The sequence below is a fragment of the Panthera onca genome, chromosome D1, assembly GCF_046562875.1.
Source record: "Panthera onca isolate mPanOnc1 chromosome D1, mPanOnc1 haplotype 2, whole genome shotgun sequence".
NCBI lineage: Eukaryota > Metazoa > Chordata > Mammalia > Carnivora > Felidae > Panthera > Panthera onca.
Genome location: NC_138348.1, coordinates 58,949,851 through 58,973,990, shown reverse-complemented (window position 1 = coordinate 58,973,990; position 24,140 = coordinate 58,949,851). Strand labels below are relative to the sequence as shown.

Genomic DNA, 24,140 nt, shown 5'->3' with positions numbered 1-24,140 from the left:
TATCTTAGATACTTTTCCATAATATGACTATATTTGTTTAAACATAAAAATATTTCTAGGGCACCTGGGTGGCTCAGTTGGTTAAGTGTTCAACTCTTGATCTCAGCTCGGGTCATGATCTCACTGTTCTGAGTTTGAACCCTGCATCGGGCTCTATCCTGATAGCACGGAGCCTTCTTGGGATTCTCTCTCTCCCTCTCTCTCTCTCTCTGCCCATCCACTGCTGGCTTTTTCAAAATAAATAAATAAAAATATATATGTTTCTAATCACTTAGAATTAAATTACTATAATATTTCTACAGTGCCATATGTCCCCTAGAGAAACATGTATCCAAGTTTAAGGAACATGGATTCTAAAGTAGCCAAATACAACATGCATGCAGTGATAGAAGAAAGATCAAGGTCAAGTGGTAATGAAATGACTGACTCTACAAGAGCTGGTGGGCAAAGTCAAATGCAGGCTTCACAAAAGTCTTATTTTTTTTTTTTAATGTTTATTTATTTTTGAGACATGAGTTTGAGTGACATTTTTGACATAGTTTGAGACATTTATTTTTGAGACAGAGCATGAGTGGGGGAGGGGCAGAGAGAGAGGGAGACACAGAATCAGAAACAGGCTCCAGGCTCCCAGCCATCAGCCCAGAGCCCGACGCGGGGCTCGAACTCACGGACCATGAGATCGTGACCTGAGCTGAAGTCGGACGCTTAGCCGACTGAGCCACCCAGGCGCCCCTTCACAAAAGTCTTAAAAAATGATTGGGAGTTTGACAGATGAACAACAGGGGGTTAGCTCTGTTTGGTTCAGGGATGACTAGTGTTTTAACAGCTAACTAGTACCATGTTGGATATCGAAACCAAACATTGTTGGCAGGACCAAAAACTGAAACACCCCAAACGATTTTACCTCTTCTTCTTCCTCTTTCCTTAGTCTCTATATCTCACGGGCATGATGCATTGGGTAAATAAGAGGAAGACAGGCCAAGTTGGTCTTTTGATGTCTCAAATTTAATTAAATTAAACCTATCCCCTTCCTTTCAAGTCCTCTTTCTCCCATTTACTTACTCACTTAGCCAAACATCATTCAGACCTGTACCAGGTGCCCGGCCAGTCCGCTATATTTATAGAAATAATTCAAATTAGAATCCCTGACTGCAAGGAGGTCATAGGTAATTTCAATACAAAGTGGTAGATACAGTAATTGAGATGATGTATAAAGTATCATGGAAGTACAAAAGAAGTTGCTAACTACTGTGTGTTGTGCCAGAAGGCTTTCTAAATAAAGTCTTCTGGGCAGAAGCATGAGCTTTGCCTGAGCAAAGGCACTGAGGCCGAGGACTTGACACTGGCCTACTTTAAGGGGCTGAAACAAAGGCTGCCTGGGGGCAACAGGCAAAGAGGCCGGAAAAGGAAGATGGGGCCACACAAGAAGAACCTGACTGCAGGGCTGAAGAACTTGGCCTCAATCTTAGGCAACGGGAAGTCATTTGGAAAGATCCTCAGGCAGCCCTGAAGATGCAGCTTTCAAGGAGTTGGGTTTGAAGAACAAGACTCTTGCAAAAGGCCAGGTGAGAATTGTAAAGCGAAGAGACCATTCCCCCAAAGAGCCTGTACCCAACAAAGGCGGGTGCCTGGGCAGCATTTCTCCTTCTCCTTTCTAAACTCTTCAAGGTTACTTTTTTGAAAAAGGCTTCATAGATGTGACCTAATGGCTACCATCTCTGGGCCCCCACTAAGACCCCGACCTCTCTTTAGTACCTATACCCATGTGCCTAGTCATATGGTTTGTGTTTGTCTCACCTGCTGTACTATGAACTCTTCCTTTTGATTTCCTTCTGAACTCCCAGCATCCTGACACGGAAGACAGGCTCCATGAGCTTCAATGCGCAAATGACTGAATGGATGAATCAAATCCATGAGTGAGTTGATGAAGGCCCAGGTAAGTGAATGGTTGTTAGATGACACAGAGCCTCCACGCCTCTCCCATTGGACACAACCCCAGAGGGAGGAAATGAGCTTGGCCAGGCTCACACAAAGTTTGTAGCAAACCTGAGACAAAGACTTGGGCTTCTTACCCCCAAGGACCAGTGCTCCTCCCTCAATCCCAGTGGCTTTCACACTGTCATGGAGGTTAAACGTGCCAATGTGGGAACATGAGTTTGGGAATTCACACACCGGCCAAGAGGACACACATTAGATCGAAGCGCGTCTAACCCACGGGGCTGAGTTAGTCGGAGCTCCCAGAGAAAGCTTTCCTTAGGAACTGTCTTTTATAGTGAGGTCTGAAGGGTGAGTAGGAGGTTAACTGGACAAAAGGGGCTAGGGAGAGCAAGAGGAACAGTCTGAAGAAGGCGCAGGGAGCATTGAAGGAACTGTAAGAAGGCCAGGCAGGCGTAGGCGGGAGAGGCAGCCGGCATGGAGGAGGAAGAAGGGGAGGAGAACAGTTTTTGGAAGAAGTTGATATTTCAAAAATAAAATCAAAGACCTCCTTCAATGTCATTTACAGTTTAGTGTTGCTTTTATTTGTAATTTCATACGGCAGCAGCCGCATCGTCTTTCAGTGCTTAGAGCTTCTGAAGTTTTCGTCCAGCCGTGATGGCACAGAATGAAGTTGGAGATCTGGGCAGGGTCCAGATCCTGCCCGCTGTGGTAGCCCCAGGGGAGTCTGACCTTGAGGTGTGTGGACAACTACGGGAGGGTTTATGTAAGTGGGGGGTGGGGGGGGGGGTGTTACATGATCTAATTTATGTTTTAAAAATGTCACTCTGGGGGCATCTGGCTGGCTCAGTCTGTATAGCATGCGACTCTTGATCTCAGGGGCGTGAGTTCTACTCGCATGTTGGGTATAGGTTTACTTAAAACAAAAAACAAAAAAAGAAAACAAAACAGAAGAAAAAACAAGTCATTCTGGCAGTTGTGTCCAGAACAGATGCAAGGGTGGGGGAGTGATGAATTTAGTAACAGTAAATTGTGACATTCCTTTGTTGAGTTAGAGGACAATTAGAATACAGGAATATGGCTAAGTTCCTGGGGACAGAAGAGCTCAAAGGATGCCCGATTGCCCTCATTCCCTGCCAAAGACAGGCATGGTCTCACAGGGTTCCTGAGAATGAGCATTCTGGCTGCAAAGTGGGGTGTCTGAGAGCTCCAAGCCTGGGGTAAAAAAAAAAAATGTGATCATAGGGATGCCTGGGTGGCTCAGTCAGTTAAGCATCCGACTCTTGGTTTCAGCTCAGGTCGTGATCTCACGGTTCCTGAGTTCGAGCCCTGCATCAGGCTCTGTGCTGACATAGGGCTCTTCACTGGTGGCACAGAGCCTGCCTGAGATCCTCTCTCTCCCTCTCTCTCTGCCCCTTCTCTGCTCTGTCTCTCAAAATCAATAAACTTAAAACAAATTTTTTTAAATGTGACCTGAGCCTGCAGCTAATTGACTGCAGGATTTTAAGTAAATTCATTTCCCTCCCTAACAGGTTCTCTGGGGGCTAGAGAAAACTAAGGTTTTCCTAGTACTTTACATACATTACCATGGACCATCCCCACAGGACCCTGTGAAGTAGGTATTATTGTCCCAGTTTTACAGAAGCCTAAAAAGCAGCTCTGGAAATGAGTGCCCAGATTCACATGGTTCTTCATGGCAGATTGGCTTGTGAACCCAGGTCTCTTGCTTCCCGAGCTAGAGCTCTGTCCCCCATGCCACACCACCTGCATTAATTAGAATACACTATTTAGGACTGAATTTTCCCAGAAGAACGAGAATCTTACTCCCATCAACAGCAAAGTGAAGGCAGGGCGCCCGGGTGGCTCAGTCGGTTAAGCGCCCAACTTCAGTTCAGGTTATGATCTCACGGCTCGTGAGTTAGAGCCCCCCACATGGGCTCTCTGCTATCAGTGCAGAGCCCCCTCGGGATCCTCTGTCTCTCTGCCCCTCCCCCACTTGCATGCGGGCTCTGTCCAAAATAAATAAACATTAAAAAAAAAGAATTCCAAGAATTCATCAAGCATGGAGCCCTTCTAAGCACCAACTGCATAGGTCACATCTGGTGAAGCTGGCCTTGATGAGAGTGTCAGTATTGGGTTCAGGGGCGGAGGACAGAATGGTAGCAATGGAAGATTGGTTACATACAGAAGGATTGATCAAAATAAATAGATATATTAAGGATAATGGGAGCCAGTTTTCTATCAGAAAAAAAAAGAGTTACAAATATAGGAAGAGAAGGAGCTTGGATGAACCCTGTGGTGATAGACCATAATTGTTCAGATCTTGGTTTCTTTCTTTCTTTCTTTTTTTTTTTTTTAAAGTTTATTTGCTTATTTTGAGAGAGAGAAAGCTTACTTGGGGGTCGGGGGAGAGAGGAGAGAGCAAGAATCACAAGCAGACCCCCACTGTCAGGAAGGAGCCCAATGTGGGGCTCAAAACCACGGACTCTGAGATCGTGACCTGAGCTGAAGTCGGATGCTCAACCAACTGAGCCACCTAGGCACCCCTAGATCTTGGTTTCTGAATACCATTCTCCACTAACTGGAATCAAGATTCTCTGAAGAAGTGGCTGAGTCCAGGATTGGGCCAGAAAAAGTACAAGATGACCCTAGGACATGTAGTTGTGCCAGAAAATAAGGAGGTGCTCTTCCCCCCCAAAAATGATGGAGACATGTCAAAAGGACACAGAAGCCAGTTTGGTGGGGTTCCCACTGTCCAAATCTGGAGCAGCTTGAACATCACGATAAAAATGATAGAATAGCATATAGCCCACTGAATAAAATAGGGATCCATGAGTCTTCATTGATATAAAAAGGCGAGGGGGGAGACATTTTCAAAGTATGGAAAAGAGTAACTTTACAATGTAATACGACGGTTCCCAGCTTAATCGAGCGACACAGTGAGCATCAATCAATAGGACACACTGAAATCATGATTGCCTGCTAGGATGGGGGGAGGAGGGTCGATCACTACCTCTGTGATATTTCTGCTAAAGATGGACTGGCTTGGACTTACGTCAGTTACAAGGAAAGAGTAGACATAACAACACTAAATGGTGTTCTACAGAATACTGGATCATAATCTCCAAGACTGTCTAGGTCGTGATAGCCAAGGAGAGACTGAGAAATTCTCACAGAGAAAAGGAGTATGATACTGTGATTTATAATAAGAAATAGATATTTGGTTCTTTATTCACTGTTCCTGGCACATAGCTCCTAAAACTTGTAATTTCCTATACGAGAGCCAGCAGCGCATCTTTCGTTACAATATTTAGTTTTGTTCTCAGTTCCTGAAAGCTTCAGACAGTGAAATGAATGTCTTTTGTTTCCATAACAAGTCCCGTTCAACTGTATTTGAGTTTATTTTAACGAGGTGACATTTGGAAAGCCCCAGATAACTTAAGGATGGGGGCTGGTTGCCAGGGGAACACTCCCGGATTAGAAAGTGGAAACCTTCAGCATCCTCCCTCCGTGTAGACTGGGTTTTAGAAGCAGTCTTACTCCAGTGTTATCAATCCTGCATTGTATTGCTGCTAGCAAGAGTCTTACAGCTTTTTTTTTCTTTATTTTTTTTTTAACTAAGCTCTTGGCCCAACATGGAACTTGAACTCATGACCCCAAGGATCAAGAGTCACATGCTCTACCAACTGAGCCAGCCAGAAGCCCCAAATTTTATTTACACAGTGAAGTCATATTTATTTTCAGAATACATTTTTATACCCCAGGCATTTAATTAAAAATATGTCTTTTGTGTTTAGAGGAAAAATATTTTGTATCAGTTTTCATCAAAAGTAATTAGAAATCTCAAAATGTGTTTGATATTTTAGCCCTGAGAAAAGGAGCTTTCTAAATGTGTGTAGGTGCAATTCCATGTTATGTAAAAAATGGAGGAGATAAAATCGTGTGCATTCATGACACCAATGTTAGATGAAAACACGCAAAGCAAAACTCCCTTAAGCAGGAAGTGGTGAAAAATACCTTGAAAAATAGTTTACAAGGGAGGGAAACAGGGCTATGAAAAGAGAAGTTTGGAATACATCTGGGGCAGAGATTCGTTATAAAAATTATGGTTGAGGCCAAGTAGTGGGGGGAATTCCTATTTTCTCCTAGTGATCCTATAAACCAATAAAAGGGAATTTCTTCCACCTCTCAGAAGTATCAGGAAAAAGTGCCTTCCAAAATTGCAACCTGCCTCACATAAAGAAAAGGGAAATACAGTTGACTCTTGAACATGGGGTTTAGGGATGATGGCCTCCCACACAATCGAAAATTTGAATATACCTTTCACTTCCCCAACACTTAACTACTGAAAGCCTACTCCTGACCAGAAAGAAGCCTTACCGACAACATAAACAATCAATTAACGCATTTTGTTTATACACTGTATATACTGTTGTATTATATACTGTCCATTTATAATAAAGTATGCTAGAGAAAAGAAAATGAACAGAGAAAATACTTTTACAGAACTGTGTTGCATTTACTGAAGACAATCTGTGTCAGTGGACCTGAGCAGTTCAAACCCGTGTAATTCAAGGTTATTTTATTGATGAGAGGACCTGACTCTGCCTTCCAACTCCTCCCGTAGGTGATATAAACATATTGAAATTCACCACTTGGATTAGGTTAAGCCATAAACCAGCTGAGTTAAAACGAAAATTCATTCTATCACAGTTCTGCATGCCAGAAATCCCAAATCAAGGTGTTGGGAAGGCTATGCTCCCTCAGAGAGTCGAGGGGAAAACCCTTCCTCTCCTCTTCCAGCTTCTGGTGGCTCCAGGTGTTCCTGGGCTTGTGCTGCGTAAGTCCAGCCTCCTGCCCCCTTCACATGGCCTTCTCCCCTTTTCCCTGTGTCTTCTTTCTCTTAGGACACTTGCCATTGGATTTAGGGCCCACCTACATAATCTAAGATTATCTCTTTATTTCTGCAAAGATCCCTTTTCCAAATAAAGTCACCTTCACAGACCATGGAGTTTAACTAGGTACATATCATGTGGTGGGTCACTATTCAACCCACCACACCATCCTGATGTGTGTCCTGTCCCTTTTTTTTTTCTCTCAGGCCAGCCTGCCAAAAGATTGAGAAATTAAACTGTTACTAATCTGAACTAGACTGTTTTAAATTAAGATGTTAATTTTAATCTCCAGAGTAACCGCTAAGAAAATAACTTACAGGGGCGCCTGGGTGGCTCAGTTGGTTGAGCGTCCAACTTCAGCTCAGGTCACGATCTCACGGTCCGTGAGTTCAAGCCCCGCGTCGGGCTCTGGGCTGATGGCTCAGAGCCTGGAGCCTGTTTCAGATTCTGTGTCTCCCTCTCTCTCTCTGACCCTCCCCCGTTCATGCTCTGTCTCTCTCTGTCTCAAAAATAAATAAACGTTAAAAAAGAAAATTAAGGGGCGCCTGGGTGGCGCAGTCGGTTAAGCGTCCGACTTCAGCCAGGTCACGATCTCGCGGTCCGTGAGTTCGAGCCCCGCGTCAGGCTCTGGGCTGATGGCCCGGAGCCTGGAGCCTGTTTCCGATTCTGTGTCTCCCTCTCTCTCTGCCCCTCCCCCGTTCATGCTGTGTCTCTCTCTGTCCCAAAAATAAATAAAAAACATTGAAAAAAAAAAAAATTTAAAAAAAAAAAGAAAATTAAAAAAAAAAGAAAACTTACAAACATAGAGCAAAAGAAACAACAGGAGAATTAAAACAGTGTATGAAAAAACATTTAACAGAAAAGAAGGCAGGAATGGAGGGAGGGAGGAACAAAAAAGACACAAGAAAATAGCAAAAGGGCACATGTAAATTCTACTTTATCAGTGATTATATTAAATGTAAATAGACTTAATGTTCCAATGAGAAGACATAAAGTAGAAGTATGGATAAAAAGAAAAAAGATCCAACACTATTATGCCTTCAAAAGATACATTTTAGGGGCGCCTGGGTAGCTCAGTCAGTTAAGCGTCCGACTTCAGCTCAGGTCATGATCTCACGGTTCATGAGTTCGAGCCCCATGTCGGGCTCTGTGCTGACAGCTCAGAGCCTGGAGCCTGCTTTGGATCCAGTGTCTCCCTCTCTCTCTGCCCCTCCCCTGCTCACACTCTGTCTCTGTCTCTCTCTCAAAAATACATAAAGATTAAAAAAAATTTTAAAGATACACTTTATATTCGAAAACACAAATAGGTTGAAAGGAAAAGGATGGAAGAAGACGTTTCATACAAGTAGTAACTAAAAGAGAGCTGGGGTGGCTATACTTTTATAGGGTATATAAAATAGATTTTAAGACAAAAACTGTGGGGCGCCTGGGTGGCTCAGTTGGTTAAGCATCCAACTTCGGCTCAGGTCATGATCTCAAGGTTTGTGGGTTTGAACCCACATCGGGCTCTGTCCTGACAGCTCAGAGCCTGGAGCCTGCTTTGGATTCTGTGTCTCCCTCTCTCTCTGCCCTCTCCCGTTTGCATTCTGTCCCTCTCTCTCTCTCAAAAATAAATAAGCATTATTAAAAAAAAAGAAAAAAATTGTTACTAGAGACAAAGGGAATTTTATAATGATAAAAGGATGACTCCATCAGGAAAATGTAACAATTATGAACATACATGTACATAGCAGCAGGGTCCCAAAATATATGAAGCAAAAGGTACAGAATTGAAGGGAAAAATAAACAATGTAACAATAGTTGGAGGGTTCAATACCCCCATTTTCTTTTCTTTCTTTTTTTTTTTTTTTTTTTTTTTTGAGCACTTTAAGGACATTGTTTTTTTTAAATATAATTTATGGTCAAATTGGCTTCCATACAACAGCCAGTGCTCAGCCCAACGAGTGCCCTTCTCAATGCCCATCACCCACTTTCCCCTCTCCCCTGCCCCCATAAACCCTCAGTTTGTTCTCTGTAATTAAAAGTCTCATGGTTTGCCTCTCTCCCTCTCTGTTTGTAACTTTTTTCTCCCTCCCCTCCCCCATGATCTTCTCTGTTAACTTTCTCAAGATCCACATAAGAGTGAAAACATATGGTATCTGTCTTTCTCTGACTGACTTATTTCACTTAGCATAATAGCCTCCAGTTCCATCCACGTTGCTGTAAATGGCCAGATTTCATTCTTTCTTGTTGCCAAGTAGTATTCCATTGTTTATATAAACCACATCTTCTTTATCCATTCATCAGTTGATGGACACTTAGGCGCTTTCCATAATTTGGCTATTGTTGAAAGTGCTGCTATAAACATTGGGGTACAAGTGCCCCTATGCATTAGCATGCCTGTATCCCTTGGGTAAATTCCTCACAGTGCTATTGCTGGGTCATAGGGTAGATCTATTTTCAATTTTTTGAGGAACCTCCACACTGTTTTCCAGAGCAGCCGCACCAGTTTGCATTCCTAACTACAGTACAAGAGGGTACCCGTTTCTCCACATCCTCACCAGCATCTATAGTCTCCTGATTTGTTCATTTTAGCCACTCTGATCTGTGTGGCTAAAATGGCTTTGATTTGTATTTCCCTGATGATGAATTGAGCATCGTTTCATGTGTCTGTTGGCCATCTGGATGTCTTCTTTGGAAAAGTGTCTATTCATATCTTCTGCCCATTTCTTCGCTGGATTATTTGGTTTTTTGGATGTGGAGTTTGGTAAGTTCTTTAGAGATTTTGGATACTAGCCCTTTATCCGATATGTCTTTTGCAAATATCTTTTCCCATTTCATCAGTTGCCTTTTAGTTTTGTTGATTGTATCCTTTGCAGTGCAGAATGTTTTTATTTTGATGAGGTCCCAATAGTTCATTTTTGCTTTTAATTCCCTTGCCTTTGGAGATGTATTGAGTAAGAAATAGCTGCGGCTGAGGTCAAAGAGGTTGTTTCCTGCTTTCTCCTCTAGGGTTTTGATGGTTTCTTGTCTCACATTCAGGTCTTTCATCCATTTTGAGGTTATTTTTGTGAATGGTGTAAGAAAGTGGTCTAGTTTCATTCTTCTGCAGGTCTCCCAGGACCATTTGTTAGAGACTGTCTTTTTTCCATTGGATACTCTTTCCTGCTTTGTCAAAGATTAGTTGGCCATACATTTGTGGGTCCAATTCTGGGTTCTCTATTCTATTCCATTGATCTATGTGTCTGTTTTTGTGCCAATACCATACTGTCTTGATGATTACAGCTTTGTAGTAGAGGCTAAAGCCTGGGATTGTGATGCCTCCTGCTTTGGTTTTCTTCTTCAGTATTACTTTGGCTATTCGGGGTCTTTTGTGGTTCCATACAAATTTTAGGATTGTTTGTGCTAGCTTTGAGAAACATGCTGGTGCAATTTTGATTGGGATTGCATTGAATGTGTAGATTGCTTTGGGTAGTTCAATACCCCATTTTCAATAAGGGATAGAATGCTTAGGCAGACCATCGACAAAACCAACAAGGAACTAGATGACTTGAACAACACTATAAACCAAGTAGATCTAACAGACATCTGGAAAATACTACCACTATAATACTACCACTATAATACTGATCCCAGCGGGAGTAGAATACACATTTTTCTCAAATGCACATGGAACATTCTCTAGGAAAGATCATCTATTTGGTCTTAAGAGGAGCCTCAGTAAATTGAAAGAGATTGAAATCATACAAAGTTTGTTCTATGAAATAAAATTTGAAATAAGTGACAAAAGGAAATTGGGGAAAATAGCAAATATGTGTAAACTAAGCAACATCCTCTTCAGTAACCAAAGAGTCAATGAAGAAATCAGAAGATAAATTAGGAAGAACTTTGGAATAAATGAAACAAGAACCCAAGATACCAAAATTTATGGGATGCAGCTAAGGCAGTTTTAGGGAAAGTCTTATAGATGTAAACATATTAAAAAAGAAAAAAGAGCTCTTACATTTCTACCTTAAAACCCTGGAAAAAGAAGAGTTCCTGTCTAGCTCTGAGCATTTGTGAGTTCATGATTTTACTATCCCTTGCTTCTAGCCCAGAGTAGGAGTGCTTAAATGCCAAAATGTGAAAAGAAAGGGGAAGCTGTGTGGCATTTGCCTCAGAGCTATCCTCAGTGCCCCCTAGTGGCCTGGTCTGTGAACCACAAGCAGAATCATGGAATTGACAACCTTCCGACTGAGACTACAGCCCTAACCCCACAGTCCAAAAGCAGAGGGTGTTTTGGAAAAGGAGGATCCTGTTCCCTCTCTCAAGGTAACAACTCCCAGCCAGAGGCAATGTTCACAGCATTTACCTAGAGTAACCGCCACCCCCCGCCCCCTCCGCCCCATTGCTCTGCACAGGCTGCTGCACAGGCTGCTGCTAGATGTATTTGGGGCCTGCTTATTGTCACTGTTCATAAGCAAAGATGAAGGAGTTCTCTCATGCCCAATAGGTGTTGAATCTTCAAAAAATTACTGCTGAGAGTAATGGCCTATCTTTGTGGGGTGGCCTAGGTTAGGGCCAGGCTTAGCCTGGGGCCAGAGGCTAAAGGTCATGGCTAATCTCAGACTGGGGCTGGGGTGGGGCTGAAACTGTCATCAGAAAGCAGGCCTTTCCGGGGGCGCCTGGGTGGCGCAGTCGGTTAAGCGTCCGACTTCGGCCAGGTCACGATCTCGCGGTCCGTGAGTTCGAGCCCCGCGTCAGGCTCTGGGCTGATGGCTCGGAGCCTGGAGCCTGTTTCCGATTCTGTGTCTCCCTCTCTCTCTGCCCCTCCCCCGTTCATGCTCTGTCTCTCTCTGTCCCAAAAATAAATAAAAAACGTTGAAAAAAATTTAAAAAAAAAGAAAGCAGGCCTTTCCTCCATCCTCAAGGAAATCCTCTGACCTGAACTCTGTGGGCCTAAGGCCTGCCCAGTGCTACAGAATTCAGCCTCTGTTGCCCCTTGAGGGTATCTCCTGTTGCCGCCTGGCCTCCCGCCCACTCTGGAGACATCAACTCTCCTGCCTTTCCAAGCCAAGCCCCATTGCAGACCCATCTACCACCACATCCTCCTTCAACTCAGCAGTGCTGTTTCCCCTGTCTTTGTTTGCTGCTCTTCCCTGCATTTCCTTCCTGGCCAACTTCTAGTCACCCTTCAAATCCCAGGTTGACATTGAGGTCCCAGTTCAACCAGGCACGCCATGTTGTATGCACAGAGGAGCAGTCCTTGAAGTGGATGAATGAATGGCAAAGAAACTTAGGCGGTGGGAAAGTTGGAATGAGGTCATTTGGTCTCACCTAAGAGGGGTTCCCAGCTGCGTAGTATTCATTGAATCAAATGGAATTAGAACAGAGAGAGGTGGCATCTTGGGGGACCCGGGTGTGGCATGAAATCATTAAAGCAACAGCAGGCTAGCTCTCCCTCTTTGTGGTATAACTGAGGCCAGAGGCAAGGAACATGGCTTGAGTGATCCACGGAGGACCCTTCTAGTTCCGCCATCTCAGGACCTTAAAAGTGGACAGTAACCCTCTGCCACACACAGTAGACAGCTGTGAGGGGGCTCCAAGGACCCTTGCCTCTAGGCATTCATTCAGTGTATCATCCTCTTGAGTGTGAGTTGGATCTAATGGGGAGAATACGGCAAAAGTGACAGGATATCACATCCGAGATGAAGTTATAAGAGAACGTGACTGGGGCGCCTGGGTGGCGCAGTCGGTTAAGCGTCCGACTTCAGCCAGGTCACGATCTCGCGGTCCGTGAGTTCGAGCCCCGCGTCGGGCTCTGGGCTGATGGCTCGGAGCCTGGAGCCTGTTTCCGATTCTGTGTCTCCCTCTCTCTCTGCCCCTCCCCTGTTCATGCTCTGTCTCTCTCTGTCCCAAAAATAAATAAAAAACGTTGAAAAAAAAATTAAAAAAAAAAAAAAAAAAAAAAAAGAGAACGTGACTTCCACCTTGCACACTCTCTCTCTGGCTCTTTCTGCTTACTCTCTCTGATGAAGCCAGCTGCCATGTTGTGTTCCATGAACTACTCCATGGAAAGGCCCGTGTGGCAAGCAAGCAAGAGTGGCCTCTGGGCAATAGCCAGTGAGGAAGTGAACGCTGCCAACAGCCGCGTGAATGACCTTGGAAGTGGGTCCTCCCCTGGTCAAGCATGAGGATGACCACCGCCTGTCTGGTTATCTTGACTGTAGCCTTGCGAGAGGCCCTGAGGGAGAGGGTTCTGCTAAGCTATACCTCGGCTACTGACTCTCAGATTGTGTGGTGGACACAGTGTTGTGTGAAGCCACTGTGTTGTGGAGTCGTATGTTACGCAGGAAAAGATAACCAATACTACCGTACGGCGTGTAGACCACGTAGACCAAAGGAGCAAGGGGAAAGGCTTGGCAGGGAGCCCAGATGGGACCATAGCCTCCCCAAGTGTCAGGGGCAAGATGCAGGTGAAGTCCCAGCAATAACTCACAGAGAACTCTCGTTTTCGTTTATTCATTTTGGAATTTACAAAAGTGTGACATGGGACAATCATCTCATCAAGAGAAAACAGAACACACAGAGGGGCTGGGTTTCTTCCCTGGTTCCTCCCCTCTCAGAAAGGCACAAATATGTGAGGCTTGGGTTCGGGGGCCTCCTGTCTTAAGACCAATGTGCTGCTCGGAAGGCCAGGCCCCTCTGTGAACAGGAAGAGGGACCCTTTCCTCACACTCATACTTGGGTTATGGGCTAAACAAACCGAGGCCACTGGGAAACATGTGAATCAGGCCAAGTCCAGGTCTGTCCTGGGCACATGTTGTCAGCACCCTGTGGAAGACTAGTCACTCCAACTACAACGTGGTGGCTGACTAATCCTGGAGGCGGTGCATCTGGGACAGCGCTGTCCCTAGCACAGGCTGATCGCCACCCTGGTTCTTACCCTGGAGGCCTCAGATTTAAAAGACTAACTGGACTGGAGCTGGAGCATTCCAGATGCTCATTACTGCACTCTTCAAGTTGGGGACAACTGTGCCCTCCAGGTCTTCCCCTTGGTATGAGGGGCCAGGCCTGCAGTTAAGTGTGGGGTAGGTATTTTAGAATAGAGGTGTTTGTATTAGAAGTGGCTCCTGGCCCTCATCCTGCAAGTAAAAAGAAGATAACCTAACCCCGGTCTGAGTCACCAATGGCTGTCCTTCTTTCCCAGTTAACCAGGACTGAGTTTTGTCTGTAATTTTGGGGAAGGAAGAAGAAGGATTGCTTGAGAAACCATAAAGGCCCAAATGCGTCAGCCACCACCTAGAACAGGACAAATTGGAACTAAAAGAGTTGGAAATATTCACTTTTTCCTTATTAAAAAAGACCTAACATTTGTAATGGTTTAACAAAATTATTATAATTTCTTTTAAATAACCCACAGACACCCATGACGCTTCCAAATTTACAGAACAAAAAAGCATTCGAGAACCTGGTAGAAAACGATTTGTAGCTGGTTCCTCCTAGGAGCTGGCCCCTGAGGGCAGGCTCAGTTCACCTCCAGAACCTCAGTCTCCGGGAGGCCGAACTTGGTCTTGTGCTTGTCGAAGAGCTTCACCAGGGCCTCCATGTACATGCTGTGGTACAGGTCTATGTCCTGCTGGGTTGGGTGCTCCAGCTTGGGGATGGTGATGGGCTCACCCACTGCAGGGATGGGGCAGAGGCCTCTGGTTAGTCAATCCACTCGGGCCCCCCTGACAGTCTACCATGATGTTGATAGCAGTGACCCTGCACTACGTGCCAACCATGTGCCAGGAACTGTGCCAAACGTGCTCCACCTCAGGTTGTCCCTGTTACAGGGGAGAAGATGGGAGGCTCCAGGGCACGGGAAGGGACCTGCCTCAGGCCACACAGTCACTAAGCAGCAGGTGGGATCAACACTGGCTGCTCCGAAGGCACTCAGTTAGAAGGTCCCATGTAAGAGTTAGGGGACCGAGTAATGGCTTTGCTCTTGGTCTGCTCCAGGCAAGTCACTTTGCCTCTCTGAGCCTCAGTTCCCTCACCTGTCACATGGGGCTCCTTCCTCATAGGACTTTGATTAGGATTTTGAAATCACATGACATGCTTTGAAAAGTGTGCCGAGGGAGGAGGAGCCCAACATTCATACATCCATCCATTGCTTTATTTTCTGCATCTCCATATTCAACTCATCCCAAAGTCCTGGCAAAGACATTTCGGAAACTTCTCCCAAGTGCATGCCCTTCTCTCATCACCACTGCCGTTCCCTTCGTCCCTAGTGGCTACCACAGGGGCATCCCGCATTGGTCTTGTGGCTTCCATTTTTGACCCTTCTAACCCATTTTCTATCCAGCAGCCCAAGAATCACTTTAAAATGCAACTCTGAACCTCTCCTCCCCAAAGCCCTCCAGTAGCTTTCCATTCTTAAGGTGAAGAGCAAACTAGTTCACACTGCCCACAGGAGCCTGTCCCTCTCCAGCCACACGTGTGCATGGATATGTCCCTGCTGCCTCAGAGCGGTCAGACCTGGTATAGGATTTGCACGTGACAAGAGTCAAGAGTGAGTCTGGGTCCTGTCACCTAAGATGCAGGCAGTTAGTCTTTGTACAAATACAAAGCAAAACACCTTGACCCTGATAACTCAAAGTATCTACGTGAGCTTTGGCCCCTAAAGTCCATGGCTTGCAGCCTACACACTTTTGTGTGATCTCTGGCTTGTGAGACACACACACACACACACACACACACACACACACACCCAGAACAACACAGCTGAGGGACAAGTGCTGCCAGTTTTTGCTATACTTCTCAGAGGACTATGCTCCAGTCATGTTGATGTTTTTCTTTCTGTTCCTCAAAAATCTATACAATCTTGCTGCGGGAACTTCACTTAAGCTAATGTTTCTGACAAAAAAAAAAAAAAAAAACCTCTCTTCCTCCTGTCTTTTGCTAGATAATTCCTATTCAGTTAGAAGTGGAAGAGTCACCGCTTCTCGGAGGTCCACTGCCACCCCCCAGAGCACCCTGTACATTCCCCTCACACCCCCTCCTGGTCTTTGCTTGACAGACTGGTCTTCCTGATCTTCCCTGACAGACTCCTGGGCCCTGCAAACACGGACCGTTAAGTCTTGTTTTCTCATCTGGCACTGCTTGGCTCACAGTGATGGAACTATCTCCACCCCCACTGGCCGTTCCCATCAGCACCCAAACATGTCCACAGCTGCGTGGTTTAGAGCATGGACATCAGAGCCAGAGGGCCTGCATGTGAATCTTAACTCTACCACAAACTAGCAGTGGGGCACCTCGAGTTCAGGGGCTGCAGGCAGGGGAGCTCACCAACGGTAGTGATGGGCTTGGAGTAGGGCACCAGCCCCCAGGTGTCAGAGGAGAAGAGGCCTCGGCCATGGAAGATGCACGGGGCAAAGCCAATGTACTTCTGGAACTTCTTCTGGACCCATCGGCCCCAGGAGCCCTCTTCAAAGATCACCTGCTTGTATACTTCATTCTCCCCGAAGGAGTAGATGGGAACCAGGTCAGCTCTGGAAAGGAGAAGCCAGAGTCAGTCACACCCTAACTGCTGGCCTCTGAACTCCCAGCAGCATGACTTATTTGGCCCCAGGGCACAGTCTTGCACATGAGCTTGGCCTGTAGCCCACCTGCAGGAGCCCAGGAAACACAGGCTGCATCTCTGCCCCACTCAGACACTCAGGCTACACTTGGGCAAACTTGGTCTGAAGCTCTGGCATCCAACCTCTCCTCTCCCACAGGATGGCAAATTCCCATCTATGCCTTCCTGGGGTTTGGGCCTTGCTTCTAGGAGCAAGGAGTTGCTTTGTTTGGGCCAAACAAAGCTTTGGAGGGCTGTGCATGCATGTGCATGCTGGTGTGCACGCGTGTGCAAGCGTGTGCAGGAGGCACTTACCCGTGGCGTAGGGCCAGTTTTACAAAGCCCTTGCGATTGCGCAGAGTGACTGCGTTCTTGCCAGGCATGGAGCTCAGGGACTCGGCTGCACCCCCCACTACGATGATGATGGCATTGCCACTCCCATTCTTTGAAAGCAAGTAGTCTATGGTGTCCCTGTTCACAGGGCAAATGCCTGGCAGGGAGAAGGACATAGAGTCAGGGCTGCCCATAAATGCACTCCCTACCCCCTTCATACAGCCAAACATAAACAGAAAGAGCCCTGGCCTTAGGCTCCAGACCTAACCCAGCCACTAGAAGCTGTATGGCCCTGCATAAGCTATTTCTTTTTCTGAGCCTTGGCTTACTTATGTGTAAAATGGAGATAATGATACAAGGTTGTTTAGGGACCTTGTTCATTTGGCAAACATTCCCTGAGGTCCTAACACTGCCAGGCTATTGCTAGGTGCTGGGGATCCCAGCGAATCAGGGTGGCAGGGGTCGCAGGCCGGTGGATAAGGACAGATCCACAGAAAGTGATTAGGTTGTGCCAAGGGCAGCACAGGGGCTGGGTTGCCCAGAAAAGGAGTCAGAGCAAGCATCGTAGGGAAGATGTTATTGAAACCGAATCCTGAAGGATGCATGAATGACCCTGCTCGGCCCTGACCCACCATGCCTATGGCCGACTGCACCTCTGAGCACAGGACCAGCCGCTGGGGCACGGTATGTGGGCTTCCTGACCTCTCTATCAACTTGCTCAGTGGAAAGGCTCAGGCCTGGACAAGAGTGCAGCAGGGGCAGGCAGATTCTCACCTCCAGACATCAGGTATTCCCTCAGCACCGGCATCCGGAAGTTGCCGGCCAGCGTGGCCAGGTAGGGCCTTATGCCGGGGAACTTCTTGCTCACTTCTGTGGCCTCTGTGCTGAAGTTACAGAAGGCACCCAGGCCCATGATGCCATGGGGGTGGTATCCAAAGATGTAGTTCCTGGTGGTCAACAGGTTGTGTGTCTTCACCAGCTGCAGGGTAAAACTCAGGTCAGAGGAAACTGCCAGGAGAAGGGTACCGGGGCACGCCCAGGAGACAGGGGAAGGACTGTGTGTGTCATGCCCGATGAGACTCTGGGCCTGAAGGACCGGAGGGTCTCTGCACACTTGACCTCAGACTCTTGGCAATTGGCATTTCGACTGTGAGTCCCCAGGAAGGGAGGGGGAAACTTTCTCTCTCATGCCCTTACTTCTCCAGCCAGACACAACAGGTCCCCTTATCTGTACCCTGCTCTCCTCCTGGACCCATTCTCCTCATCCAACCCCTGCCGCTCTCAGATACAGAGGGGTGTCCAGTTTTCATTGGGGTAAAGTCCACATCCTTCGGTTAGGGCAGAAAAGGGACAATGCAGCTGGCCTGAATGGAAACTTCCTTCCAGGCAGCAAGGCTCAGCTGCGTTGCTGGGGAGTCAGGCAAGAAATAGCCCTGTGCCGGCCGCAGTGGGGGTGGGGGATCAGCTGTACGGCCAGGCAGCTGACCTGTGGTACTATCAACAAAGCTGGGATGCTCTGAAGAAGGACTGGCTTCCATGAGGGCTACCCCCTCCCCTGGGGCTGGTGGCCTGGAGGGTGGGGTGGGTGGTATAGTTTCCCTATACCCTGAGGCACCTATCCAGCATTGCAAGGAACTTGGTAGGGGTAGAGGCACTGAAAGGAATGGAAAGCAAGGGCATTTGGCTCAGAAAATATCACTTCTTTTCTGATTAGACAAGTAATAAATAATCATAGAGCATTTAAAAAATACAGGAAAAGGGGCACCTGGGTGGCTCAGTTGGTTAAGCATCCCACTCTTGGTCTCGCAGTTTGTGAGTTTTAGCCCCACATCGGGCTCTGTGCTAACAGTGCAGAGCCTGCTTAGAATTCTCTCTCTCTCTCTCTCTGCCTCTCCCCCACTCTCTCTTTCTCTCTCTTTCAAAAATAAATAAACATTTTTTAAAAAATATGGGAGAGGTGCCCGGATGGCTCAGTCGGTTAAGCGCCCCACTTTGACTTAGGTCCTGATCTCATGGTTCGTGGGTTCAAGCCCTGTGTCAGCTCTGTGCTGACAGCTTGGAGCCTGGTGTTCTCTCTGTCCTTCCCCCATTCACGCTCTGTCTCTCTCTCAAAAATAAAAATAAACATTAACAAATTTGTGTTTAAATACAGGGAAGTAAAAAGAAAATCCAAAGTACCTGTCCTATCTCCAATCCTGATAAACCACTCTGATATGTTGAATCCTTTTGTCATTCAAATACACACATGCTCTTTTTTAAAAACCACAAAATTAAGGGCACGTGGTTGATATCATTTTTCTACCAAGCATATCATAACTATTTTTCCTACCACGATCCCTCATTAACATGTCTCTCATGGCTGCATTATTCTGTCATACAGCTTTGCTGTACAAAATAGAATTATAATCAAACTCCGATTGATGGATCTTTAAAAACCATCTAAAATTTCCTTCAGAAAGAATGCTTCCATAAGTATCTTATTTTTGTCCACATATCTGATTGTTTGACAAACTTCTAGAAATACAATTCCTGGGTCAAAGGGTTTGAACATTTTGGTCTTGTGGGCTGCCCTGCCTTTAGAGGGGTGACACCGATAACATTCCTACTTGCTGTGTTTGAAAGTACCCACGTCCTTGCACTGGTGCCAGCTAGAGGCAAGGCACGGGCCAACGGCAGAATGTCAGGAGCCCGGATTTACCACGACTCCAGGTTTGGGAACCCCCATCTGAGGGAAGGATCTTGTGCTCAATCTGGGGCGAGGGGGTGCTGGTGGCTGGCCCTGGGAAGCTGACATCTGAATCTTCAGGTGACAGAGGCCTGAGAGGGACGGTGTCGATGGTGGCCGGCACCATTCCCAGTTTGGTAACTGCCAGAATGTGCGCGAGCAACACCCTATGAGTTTCACCCGCTGTTGCTTGGGCCTTCCTTACTCTTCCTCTTCCTCTTTGCCTTTGGCAAGCGCATTCAAGTTGTTCAAGAACTCAACCAACTCAAAGCTGCCCCCTACGTAAACGGGAAACAGCAGCAGTGTAGGTCCTGACTATTGGGTAGGGGGCAGCGAGGGGTTGTAAAGGGGGCCTGGCTTTACACGAGCCTTGCAAGGAAACTGCTCCGAGATTTTGCCTCCTGAGGAGCAGGTATGCCCACCACACTAGCTCGCAGTAAAGTGGACCCTGGGGCTGGCTTCTAGGCGATGGGATGGCGTCAAGGTAAGAACTGAGCAGCCAGCACCACATTGGTGACCTGCTCCAGACTGAAAGCTGGGTCTGGGAGTCCAAGACCTAGAATGGGCTGGAGGAGCCTTGACCTAGGCCGTTTCTTTGATCACAAGGTAGAGACTGAGGCCTAGAGAAAGGAGACTGCAGCGAATCCTACCCCACCTCTAGACCAGGCCACCCAGTGGGCTTTTCTCTGAGCCACTGGGATCAAGTGCGCCACCTGGTGGAAGCCCAGCTGGCTCTTTAAATCACCTCCCCCCATGTGTCTATCTGGTGGGGCACTTGGTTAAGTGTGCTACCCCGAGGTACACTGCAGGTTAACGGCCCTTGGGGCAGTCACCGGGAGAACAGGCATCTGGTCGGCTATGATCTGTCTTCATGCCACACTCCCCTGCCCCCCAAGGCTGGACAGAGCGTCCATTCTGGAGGGAGAAGGAAGGCACTGACACGCTGGCTCCTGTGTCCCCTGTTTCCCATGGCAGAGTCGCAGCCCCAGAAGTTTCCCAGGCCAGGCCTGCTTGCTAACATGAGTGAGGAACACATCCTGGCAAGTTGCTTCTCCCACGCTGCCTCCTAGGGCAAGAAAGGTGCGCAGATAGGCTTGTCGTACCCTGGCACCAGAGGAAGAAATTCAGAACCAGAGAGGAGCAGAGACTTGCCTAAGCTTACACAGCATTGCACGAAGGCAGAGGAACATAGGAGGGAGAACATGGGCCCTGAAGCCAACAGCTTTGGTTCCCATACTTGCCCTGCTCCTGCCTTGCTCTGGGACCTCGGGACAGTCCCTCCTCCCTGGGCCTCAGTAGGACCGTCTGGGAAATGAGCAGATGGACAGATAGATAATTCTAAGCTCAGAGAGTCTTTCCTAATCTCCTCTCCAAAGATCCTGCCTATTCCTCAGGGATTAGTGACCCAGGCACTTCCTCTCCTCCTCCAGGTAGCTGGTGGTCCTGGTGGCTGCCGCTAACACATGAGCTCTCCTGCACGGGGAGAAGGGAGGCTCTGAGGGCTCACTGAGCTGCTCTAGTGGCAAAGCACCAAGCAAAGAAGGGAGTGGGGAGGTGTGGGTGGGTGCATACAGCTAGAGATCATTCCATAACCACTGATATGACGCCAGGAGAAGGGGGAGGACCAGAAGGGCCACACAGAACACCACAGGGCGTCAGCCCTGACGTGAAGACACCAAGGCCAAACCCTCCCTGCACAGAAGAGGAGCCTGAAGCCCTGAGGATCAGGGGCTGGGCCAAGATCACCAATAGGTAAGTGCAGAGCCCAGGCTGAGGCTCAATGCCCTGGCCTGCCTCATGCCCAGGCTGGCTTTGGTCCTGGTGCCTAGGGGCCCTCCCAGGGCCAGCTCACATGTGCCCTGCAGCTCCAACTCCCAGGTGAATTCTTGGAATGGAAATGTGAAAAGGGACACAGGGTTTGTTTTGGTTCTTTTGGAAATGTGGACATCAGCGGGAGGGGCACCTGTTTGTCCCAGCTTTGACCAAGGGTCACTGGGTCATCCTGTTCTGGGTGGAGGAGGCTACTGGCCTTGAGGAAGTTTCCAGAGGGATAGGCTGCTCTAATCACTGGGGCCTGGCCCCTGAGGTAAGGGTCCCAGCAGAGAGAACAGAGGCCATAATCCCTCACATCCAATCATAATTGACTACTTTTTATTATAATAACAGCTCCATTTTGCAAGTGAGGCTAACGAGGCTCAGCGAGCTTGAGAAAGTGTGTCTTGTGGTCCCACGGGCAGAAAGTGACAGTCTAGCAGAATCTGCCAGATCGTGAGCCCACCTAAACGGGACCAGGGCTGACTCCTATGTGTCCCCATGCCTCGCACAGAGCCCGGGGCTGTACAGGGAACAAAAGCTGTTGGTCAATGAATAGAGTGACAGAGCACGAACCTGACCCAGGTCTCTAACCGCAGGCAGAGAGAGGGAGAGCCAGGAAGTGGGGCTCAATCCAATGGGGAAATCCGGCCTTGCAGCTCTTCCAGAGAAACAGGCAATGGGAATTTAGTGGGGAAGAGCCTGGGGCTTGCATTCTAGCACTAAGGCTGGCACAGACTTCCCGTGCAACCTGGACTGGACCCGGCCCCTCTTTGGGACTCAGTTTTCTCACTTCCAGACTGAGCGGGTTGGGTCTTATGACACAGTATTGTCCCAGCAACAACAGCCTTGAACCCCCTGCAGCCAGAGAGATGGAGTCAGGGAAAGGCAGGAGTGGGAACTCTGGCCCCCAGGATCCTGGGGAAACTGGCTCAGACTGGGGTGTGCAAAGGGCACGCCCTCCCAATACTGAGTACAGTGGAGGAATGGAGGGTTACCTGGCCACCTCCTCCGGGCAGCATGCCAGGATGTCTAGTTGCTGACTCACAACAGCAAACATACACCACCCTGCACACATTCACTCTCACACACACTGCTTCTGCTTTTCAAACCCCACTGCCTTCTGCTGGGTTACCCTAAGCAGCTAGGGTGTGCCAGCGCTGGGATGCTCAGCGAGCTGGCCAGACAGGTCTTTCCCCTGCAGGGAAAACCTTTAGGATTCTGCCAGAGTTAGCTACAACCCCCCCCAGCATTGCCCACATGCACCATGGCCCGCATGCCTCTGCCTTGCCAGCCTGGCTTGTAAACTATCGGCCGACAGCCAGAAAAAGATGAGAAAAAGTCCAGACCAAGCCACCATTTATACCATCAGGACCTTGAGGTTGGCCCCAGAGAAGACAGGTGCTTAGAAGACCAGTGTGTACCAGAGCAGCCAATGATACAGAAGAAAGGAAACTCAGAGATCAACTTAGGTTTAGACTACGTTGGGGAGACTATGGGGAGACTGCATGCTGGTAGGGACGGTGCCTCACTGAAGGTCACACTGGGCTCTTCGAGCCTACATCCTCCAAGCCTGAGGGAAGCCTGAGTACCTACGTGAGCTTATTTCCTACAGCTCTGCCGTATAGGGAGACAGTGTGCTGTGATGGGAACAGTCCAGACTTGAGGCAAGACAGTAATTGGAACTTCAGCTCAAATTGCTCCTAGCTTCATTCAGCTTTATTACTCTCTGACCTTCAGGCTTTTCTTCTGTGAAAGGGGGATAAAATGAATACCCGCTCACAGGGTACTGTGGGGGTTTTAAAGGGAACTCCTTGAAGAAAGGTGCTGGTTTCTAGAAAGCTCCCAATAAATGGAGATCCTCCTTCTCCACTCTACCTCTTCAAGATCCCCCACACTCCAGACTTCTTCTCAAACTCAGGTGCCTATGTGCTCATTGGTTTCCATGCCTCTTCGGTGCTACTCCTCTTTAAGATGGAGTTCTAGGAGCACGTCCTCCAGAAGCCTCCCCTGAGCACTTCAGCAACCAGGGCCTCGCTCTTCTTTCACTGCACATCTCATTTCCTGGGCCCTAATTCCCAGGGTCATGAGCCCCAGCGACCTACCTGCAACTGGCCGAGAGAAGCGATACTCTTCAAGAGCTTCAGAAGGAAAAAAAGCCCCTCACACTTACTGCTTTAAGTTGCGCCCGTGGTTCAGGTCAGATGGACTTGAAACTACCTTAGTGTTGATCTTGATAAATCACTGCCATTTTAAGTTGTGCCTTTAATATTGACTCAAAGGCAGACAAGCAACGGCCATAATATCTATTGTATGTGCTCCTTCTATCACGAAGGATCTCAGTGTCCGAAACCTCTTTTACCCAAATGCTAGAACAAGTCTTGTTTCCCCAAGAAACTTGCAAGCTTCTTCCTTTCCCAAAATAAAAACCAACAACTATCATGTTTCCACGTTTGCCCTGGCTGCCAGGAAGCTCAGAGTTGACCACGAAGCTCAACCTCTGCAACTTTGTTGGACTCGTATGGCTGAAATACTAGTATTTTTTCCTTCAAGTCTTGACTTTTCCTTTTACCCGGTATCACACTGTATGTATCCCAAATTGCCTCAAATCCTGCATCAGTTGGAGTAGAATATGAACATATGTTCATGGTGGAAGCGGTCACATGGTTCAGCTGAGCACACTTGGTAACTGTGGATGGATGAATTAAGGCTTAAGTTCCGATTTCTCAACCATTTCTGTCCTGATACCCAAGGTAACACCCACAAGTCTTTACCTGGATGGGAAAGTAGTCTCGAAAGTAGCGCCACACAGCCCAGTTTCGGACCCACTGTGATCTCCTGCCACCTTCCAGGAAACAAAATACAGCATTGAGAAGGA

At 47.6% G+C, this 24,140-nt stretch overlaps 1 protein-coding gene and 1 long non-coding RNA gene across 2 annotated transcripts in view; both read right to left on the bottom strand.

Moving 5' to 3' along the window:
• Positions 1 to 8,479: 8,479 nt before the first annotated feature.
• LOC145712466 (uncharacterized) lies at positions 8,480 to 12,514 on the bottom strand. Its single transcript, XR_014135307.1, has 2 exons — positions 11,702 to 12,514; positions 8,480 to 11,459 (listed from the first exon to the last, which is right to left on the bottom strand). It is a non-coding gene; the product is annotated as an uncharacterized LOC145712466 (long non-coding RNA).
• A 769-nt stretch (positions 12,515 to 13,283) lies between these two features.
• DGAT2 (diacylglycerol O-acyltransferase 2) overlaps positions 13,284 to 24,140 on the bottom strand; it is a 32,080-nt gene continuing 21,223 nt past the window's right edge. The window contains exons 4-8 of the mRNA XM_060605588.3: positions 24,037 to 24,107; positions 17,500 to 17,704; positions 16,708 to 16,882; positions 16,122 to 16,324; positions 13,284 to 14,471 (exon numbers count right to left, since the gene is read on the bottom strand). Coding sequence (XP_060461571.1) covers positions 14,317 to 14,471; positions 16,122 to 16,324; positions 16,708 to 16,882; positions 17,500 to 17,704; positions 24,037 to 24,107 — 809 coding nt within the window. The 3' untranslated portion in view covers positions 13,284 to 14,316. The remainder of the gene's footprint in view (positions 14,472 to 16,121; positions 16,325 to 16,707; positions 16,883 to 17,499; positions 17,705 to 24,036; positions 24,108 to 24,140) is intronic.